At 36.5% G+C, this 8875-nt stretch overlaps 1 protein-coding gene across 1 annotated transcript; it reads left to right on the forward strand.

Annotated features, from left to right (window-relative positions):
- The first annotated feature begins 6864 nt into the window (after positions 1-6864).
- On the forward strand, positions 6865-8649 carry LOC100796635 (uncharacterized). The gene has a single exon (XM_003516243.5). It carries the CDS (start codon positions 7009-7011, stop codon positions 8395-8397), a length of 1389 nt encoding a protein of 462 aa, XP_003516291.1. The 5' UTR covers positions 6865-7008; the 3' UTR covers positions 8398-8649.
- The last annotated feature ends 226 nt before the right edge of the window (positions 8650-8875 follow it).

Here is an 8875-nt window from a genome sequence, read left to right on the forward strand (position 1 = left end):
TTGATTGGTTTAAAGATACAATCTTTGCTGATGAAAATGCTTCTGAAACATTAAGAAAGCTAGCAGATGAGCCTAAAAGAAATGTTATAACTTGGCAAGGATACGACATAAACAAATGCAAAACAGTGGGGTCACTCTAAGGGCTGAATCTCAACACTTCGCCAGTGTACATGATGACAATCCTTGTGTAGCTTCCATCCCTTACTTTGGGTTCAATGAAGAAATTTGGGAGCTTAACTATGTCAAATTCACTGTTTGTGTTTTCAAATGTAAATGGGTTGACAGCAACACCGGCGTGCAGACCGATGTTGTAGGATTTACATTGGTAGATCTAAAGAAACTATCTTACCAGAATGACCCTTTCATCATGGCAGAACAAGCTAAACAGGTATTTTATGTTCAAGACCCTTGTGATGAAAGGTGGTCGGTGGTTCTACATGGGAAAACAATTGGTGTTAATGTAGAAGATGATGATTCATACATTGATACTTATGTTAGTCCTTTGTCTACACAAATGTCGCCTAACGTCGTCGGAGAAGAAGAAGCTAACGACATTCATGCTAATCGTAATGATCATGATGAAGGAGAATTAATTAATATCATCTAATGTAATTTTCTTATTATGTATTTCATTTCATTCCATTCATTTACATAACTGATTCAGTTTTTTCTTTACATAACTGATTCAATTTTTCATTGGTGACTAGACCAGCTGGGGCAGACAGACAGGTGATCCACGTCAATCTTGCGACCAGGAAGGTCGACGGTCCCCACAAGAAGAAATTAAGAACATATTTGAGGATTGTCGCTCGTGATAAGGTCTACGTGACATACGAGAATTGGAAACAAGTCCCTGCTGCTCAGAAGGATTTGATATGGGAGGATATTCAGGTATTTTCTTTTTCATCTTGCATTTTGTTTATTAGCCAAAATTTTTAATTTACTAACAATAAAACCTAATTTGTTGTTTGTCAGGCTGAGTTTGATATCCCTGAAGTATCTGAAGTTAGGACAAAGAAGAAAATACTTCAGACTGTGGGGAGCGGTGGAGACAGTTTAAGTCTGATTTGACGTCAAAATGGGCACTTGCAGCCGACAAGGACAGTGTCGATGACACTGTATGCGAAAAATACAACATTGGCAAGGAGAAATGGGCCCAATTTTGTCAGAGCCATAGAGACTCCTCATGGGAGGTATGTTCTTTGTCATTTTCATTGTTTTCAAGTTTAAACTCACTTACTATAATACATTGCAATCATGAGTTTCATTAATGTTCAGTTTTTGCAGGATGTGCGGAAAAAGACACGGGCCATCCAGAAGCAAAACACTGCCCCCCACATTTTGTCTTGTGGGGGTTATGAACATTTAGAAAAGAAGCTGATGGCTGAGAAGACAAAGAAAAAATTGGAGGAAGCTGCTCAATCTGGAAGCACTGAGGTTGTGATTGATCCTCCATCTCCCATCAAACGGCACGTGAAGTGGAAGATGACCCGTACCAAGAAAATTAGCCAGATGACGTCTGAGGCAGCAAAGGAAATTGCTGAAAAAATTGTAAGTCACTTTCAATTAATAATTGTAATTAGTTATGTTTATTGTGTGATTGACTAAACAAATGAATGTGTTCTGTAAGGATTCATTGGAGGAGCAAGCGTCACAGGGTTCCTTTGTCCCCCATGGATGTTAGGATGTCCTGTCTGCTGCCATTGGGCGACCAGAACACCCTAGTCGTGTGCGTACTGCTGGAGCCAGTGTGATGATCAAGCAATACTTTGGATCGGCTCCACGGACCTCCCCCACTTCTTCCTCCATGGCTCCCGAATAACTAAAGCAGCTAACTCAATAGATCAGGGACTAGTTGGCCGGAGGAGTTGATCACAGAAAAAGTGACTCGACAACTGATGTTATCCTTCAGATAGATGCAGTCCCAGTTTCAGTCACAGATACAATCATAGGGACTTGCACTGCCTCCAGAGGTTGGTCCCTTAGCTGCTCGGGTCAGCACAAAGGAGAGTTGTGTTGATCCCACAAGGAACAATTCAGGCACGGGTGACTCAGACAAATGCGGGTTGTACATCGAAGAAAATCCTCCCCGCTTGGTTGCCCTAGGAAGAATTTATGAGGGATCCACAACCGTTCACAACATCCCTTTGTTGCATGATCAAGTGAAGGTCGGTGTTGAGGAGATTAAAGTTGGAGATGCTCTCATTCCTGTACCCACCAACGAGGTTATTTTAGTGGGCTAGACACTTAACACCTTCCTTGCTTGGCCAACACATCTCGTCAAGCGTTTATCAGAATAGGAATTTTAGTGTCATTAAATGCTTCTTTTTTCAAATGAATTGTTCACTGTAATTAAATTATCTTAATTAACTATGTTGGATAACAGGGAGCTGTGGGACTAGTAAAACCTGCAGATAGGCCGGATCATGAGGTCGATGATCCCCTATATCTAATGACATTGATCATCCCACAACTTTTTTTGAAGCCGTTGTAGGTTATGCGAGATGCTACCGTGTTCAGGATGTTTAATGAAGACTTCCCCTTGTACATAAAGCATGAAGATCTGTCTGAAATAGCAAATGGTGGTCAATGTCTCAGCATCTCTGTCATACAGTTGTGGATTCCGTAAGTCAATTTAGATTATTGTTAATTACCTAAGTTATTGTTTTAAATTCATACATAATTTACTTTGTGATAACAACAATAGGCATCTGCTTGAGACAAGTATGCGAACAAGGAATTCCGATGTGTATGAATTCCTCGAGCCACAGTCCATCCAGAGATATGGGCAATCGCAATTTGAATCAGAAAGTTACATGAAGAACTGGATGCAGAATTCAAAATAGGATGTCTACCTAGGAGCCTACCTGAATGGGTAAGTTAAATTGAACAAATGAATTTATATAATGTCAAATACTACAATAACCTATATTGGTCTCCACAGCAGTGCACATTGGAAAATGGTCGTCATTTTGCCTAAGGAAAATCTTGTTGTCTGGTTTTGTTCCTTGCATAATAGGTCAAACAACTACCTTAAAGGAATAATTAACAAGTCAATGTTGTTTTTCAATACATTTGCATTAGCATTACTCAGCAACATCAATATATTAATGTTTCTTGTATTCCACAGTGCTTTGAAAGGACTTGACGATACTCCACAACCTAAATCCAAGGCTGGTGCTAGGTGGATTGTTGTTAAAGTAAGTGATTTAAAGAAAGCTTCTACTTATATATATTTTATGTGTGTGTACACTAATTTGTAGTTAACGTTTAATATCTAAATTTCATTATGTATTTAGTGTAATAGAAAAAAAGGAAGTACTAAGTATGACTATTACGTGATGCATTGGATGTCCACTATAATCTTAGGAAGTTTCAAGAATAATTGGGAAACGATAATTGTTTATTTCAAACAAATTTGATTTTGTTATGATTGGTATTACATTATTTACTTATGTTTTATTTTATCATGCAGTATTTTAATGATGTTAGACCATTGAAAGCAGAGAGATTGAAGGTACTTCGCATCCAGTGGGCAAAGTATTATCTCAAAGTTAGAAATCAAACTTAGGATGTTAGGGAACTTTGTAATTTTAGTTTACTTAATTAGTTTACTAGCTTGCTTTACATTTTTTACAATTGATGTTTCCTTTTAACATTGAATATTTTTTATTGATAGTTATTAATAAATTCTTTATTGATAGTTATCAATTGATTTTTTACAGTTGATAGTTTATTAGTTAGTTTTCTACAAAAAACTGTTTCAAAGAATAATACAAATGATATATGTTGTGTTGTGTGGTCTGATCAATTTCAAATTTGCAGGTTAATTTTTGGATTTATTGAAAAAACAAACAATGTATTAAAAAAAATTCCTAATAACAACATCGATTAAAAAAACGATATTAATCTACACAAACAACATCGGTTTTCAAAAATTCGATGTTAACTGTCAACGTTAACATCGATTTTTGAATAAACCGATGTTAACGTTGGAAGTTAACATCAGTTTTAAACCGATGTTAACTTCGAAAATGTTAACATCGATTTTAGTAATAAGTTAACATCGATTTTTTAATAAAATCAATGTTAACATTGGAAGTTAACATCAATTTTTGTATAAAACCGATGTTAACTGTCAACGCTGTTATGAATATTAATACCTTTTTTTGGTGTAATTCTTATTATATAACATTGGTTATTTAAATAATCAATGTTATCATTTTTACGTTAACATCGATTTTGAAAAACTAATGTTCACGATAATACTTTCAACATTGGTATTTTTAATATCGGTTAATAACCGATATTAAAAGTCATAAACAACTGATGTAAAAAGCATAATTTCTAATAGTGAACTTTCCTCCTTTCCTTATTTAAGATGACTAAGTCCCCATTTGATTGGCCGAGTAGTTTACTTGGTTGGCGCCCTCCTAGGCGGTGTTGTGCTTGAGTTATTGATTGTTCGCTTGTTTGGGTATTCGTTCGATATATAGGTCTGTCGAGTTTGAGTTGTACAGGAGTGTTGGGTTTATATATAACATGCAAAGATAAAAATATTGGCATGAATATGTGAGAAGAATCAGTGCGGACCTACAAATGTGATAATACTTATTTAAGGACTAATTAGATCCTGTAACTAATTTTTTGCAACAGACAATTCAAAAATTCAATTAAGATTATCTATTTAAAATTATCAAATTTTATCCTCGGAAGAATTAATTCTTATGATTATTCAAACAGATACTGATGTCCTAACTATCATTTATTAGATGATGACTCGTTCAAGATGAATCAGAGATGAATTGGTAGCCATTAGAAAACACCAAAAAGGAAGATGCAGACTATACTTATGTTGTTTTGTATACTCAAATATTAAACGATTGGACCACCTATTTATTAAATCGCAGATGGTATAGTCAAATCACAAATCGTGTTCCCACCCTATGTAGTACGGTGAAAGTGCAACGTTGCTCTTTCACGGGGCACTACTGAAGCTTTCCTAGGAGATTCGTTGCTAAGCCACAAAGCAAGTTACACACGGAAAAGCCAAAAACTTAGAATATCGTACTTCTATAATAATATCATATTAATGTCATTATTTATGTTTGATTGAACGATTAGCGACGATTTATATCTAAAGCTAGAAAACTAGTGTTTACACAGGCCATAAACGGATCCGGATTATCGTATGTGAAAGTGAAAACCTAAATGTATTACTATAAAAACATAAAAAAAAATGATTTTGTCGTATTATCAGTGTAAAAATATTAAAGTTTTTTTTATTATTTGATATTATTCTATCAATTTATTAATCAGTTTACATAATCAAAATAAGTAAATGAAATACCAATACAAAATTGCGAAAAAAAAGGGCGTCACTAATAATATGTTATATGTTTATAAATATACATTTGTACGTTAGTGGAAAAATAATATAATCGCTACGGTTTTTTTATAATAATTATCTAAATAGTTACTAAAATAATTTTATTTACGAAACTATGCATAACTGTATGAAAAAAAGCTTTATTTAAATATTTACCAAACTTAATAATTGACCATATTGGAATTCAAAAGTATAACAAAACGCTATAAAACTTTTTTCTCTCACTTTTCTCTTTTTTATTAAATTTATTTTAAGTACGAAATATATTCAAACAATTTAAGCACTTGTTTAATTTTCGGAAATAGTTTCATTTTATTTTAAATATTTTTTTTTAATTTTCAGTTTTTAATTAGTTTGAAAATGTATTTGATACTGATACTGATTTTTAATTATTTCTATTTTCTTTCTCTCTCCCCCTCATCCTTGATCTTTTTGCCCGCGACACCGCGTGTGTCCCAGTTTCTATTATGGTCTTGCCAGCTAAATTCTTAGAAGCCATCTGAATTTATTTGAATTGTCTTTATTATATACTTTCCATGATAATTAACGTGAATTTGAGGATGCATTATATATAAAAAGAGCATGAATGTGACCAAATATCCACAAAGAAACATTATATATAAGGACATTTGTTATGAACTAACTTCATATGGTTGTGTTGAGGCTACCACAATAGGAAAGTGGTGCGGAAGCTATTTTAATATGGACAATATTGAGGAATAAGTTAATTGGCGAGAAGAAATTCATTTTGATAAAGTTTTGCAAGGACATAGTTACACAAAAAGCATATTAACAATCCTACAAGGCTCTTCAAGTATCAGATTCCTAGGAAACCATTTCTGAAGTTGCATATATTAATAGCTAGCTAGTGGCAAATTTCAGTTAATAACTATGCATTAGGATTATAATATATATATGTGTGTGTAGTTCCATTAAGGTGTTTTCAACAATCATGAGAAAGTTAAATCACGATATATAAACTTGGTTCAAGTATATCTACGACCAACTTGGTCTCTTATGTTACGTGACCATAACACTATCATATACATAAATCACGTAACGCGTATACACTTCACTATCTGTAATGTGTACATAATCTTATGATTGAACCATATTAAGAAATAAAAAAATAAAACTGTTTTTCAATTTCCACCTCCCTTAATTACCCCATTCTATTAAACAAAAGAGAAAGAAAAAACAGAGAGAATATGTGTGTCGTGTGACGGAAAAATTGACTTCGGGACAAAGAACAAACTGTAATATCATAATATCGCATTTTGCGGTAGTAAGCACGATTAAAAGGATCAATCATATATAAAAAAAACATCTTTAATTAATTAATTATCCTAATGAATCCGTAGTCCCCACTGTCCAAACGCGTCCATGGAATATTCAAAACATTATTAGATCCTAGGCAACATGCTTCCACCACACCCTATATAAATTAACCCTTTTCTTCCAAAGTTCTCAATCTTGAAAACTCCAAAGTCCATTCCCAACTAGTCAATAGTCATATAAAGACATACACATAAGAAAAATAGTTAATGGTAGTGAGGTAGAGAGGGAAACAGAAACAAATAAAACAAAGCAACTTTGGCAAGTAAAGAGAGCTTGTTATCATGGTAGTTGCCACCATGGCATGGCGTCACAAGGCGGTGCCAAGGGCTGAAGTCCTCGGCATCCTCGCCTTTGACGCCGGAAAAACCATGTGCCACCTAATCTCCCTCTACCACTCCCTCTCCGACAAAGAAATAACCAAGCTTCGCAAAGAGGTGATCAACTCCAAAGGGGTAACATACTTGAATTCTCAACATGAGTGCTTCCTTCTCAACCTTGCCGCCGCAGAGCGCCTTGAGGAGCTTGACACGGCCGCAGACACTGTCTCACGGTTCGGCCGGAAATGCTCCGACCCCAGCCTCAGCCGCTTCGACCTCGTCTACGCCGACCTCAAGCTAGGCCTCATCGACCTCCGCAAGCTTAGTTACGGTGCTCGAAACACCCCAAAGATCATCTCCAAAATGGAAAAGTTTGTTTCTTCTACCAGAAGTCTTTATTTTGCCATGGAATACATGGCGGAACTCGAGGCTTCTGATAAGAAGAGACAAAGATTGAAGACGGTGGGAGCCACTAATTACAACAGCAACCCCAAACAAAACATGGAATACTTGAACGAGCAGATAGCGTATCATAGAAAACAAGTGCAGCAGTACAAGGAAGTTTCGCTATGGAGCCAAACATTGGACAAAACCGTTGGGATCATGGCTAAGCTTGTTTGCATTGTATACGCTAGAATATGTTCTGTTTTTGGAGGCTACATTTCTAATTGCAACTGCTATGAAATCAATGATGTTGACAACAACAACAACAATTGTTGTTGCCTCTTGGAACACCGCGAGTTGTACAAGAAAAATTATTGTCTTTATGAAGAATCACTTCAGAAGCGTGTCACAAGATCAGGTCCTATTCCCAAGGCTAGTAATAACAACAAAACCGGTGTGATACGGTTCTTGAACCGTGACGGTGAAGTTGATAGGCCAAAGAGTAGCGTTAATAATAGGGTTTTGAGGCTGGCGCCGCCATCGACGGTGGGCGGGGCGGGGCTGGCGGTGAGGTATGCGGAGGTGATTTTGTCCGCAGAGCAGTGGTTGCACGCTCCGGCAACGGTGGGGCAGGACGCGCGGGAGGGGTTGTATGAGATGTTGCCGGACAGGTTGAGGCAAAAGGTGGCGGCGAAGCTGAGGGGGCGGTGGAGGAGGGAGGAGGAGGGGGAGGCGCTGTCAGAGGGGTGGCGGGACGCGGTGGAGGAGATGTTGGAGTGGCTGTCGCCGGTGGCGCAGGACACGATGCGGTGGCAGGTGGAGAGGAGCATGGAGACGGGGAGGTTTGAGGCGAAGACGACGGCGTTGCTGCTGCAGACGCTGCATTACTCCGACTTGGAGAAGGCGGAGGCGGCCATTGTGGAGGTGTTGGTGGGGTTGAGTTGCATATATTGGTGTGAGAGAAGGTGAATTTAGAATGGAGAAATTTTATTACATGGATTAAGAACACACATGTTTATGATCAGGACTAATTAATGTGCGCTAACACCTATTCAAAAATTATGACTACGAATGAAGTTTGAAACTAGGTATAAGTATGGTTTTAAATTGAGTTCAAGTACTAGTAAGGACTTGTGTTATAGCGCTATGGATGAAGTTTGAAATTTAGAGTAAGGGAAAACGATGCATGGAAATGATATAATAGTTATACAAGGATTTTAATTTGGAGCCCCTTTTGATTGATTTTATTTTATTTTTTTTATAATTACTAGTTAGTGCTACTAATGATTGGTAAGAACATTTTTGTCTACAGAAGTTAGCATAGAGTGAAATAAACGAATGTCCAAGTTGTGTTCTTGTTTTTATCTTAGAAGGATATCCGAATAATATTGAGAGAAAATCAGAGATGGGTATTTTTTTGTGTTGGTTCGTTAAGGATGTAAGTTAT

The sequence above is a fragment of the Glycine max genome, chromosome 1 (genome assembly GCF_000004515.6).
Source record: "Glycine max cultivar Williams 82 chromosome 1, Glycine_max_v4.0, whole genome shotgun sequence".
NCBI classification, from domain to species: Eukaryota; Viridiplantae; Streptophyta; class Magnoliopsida; order Fabales; family Fabaceae; genus Glycine; species Glycine max.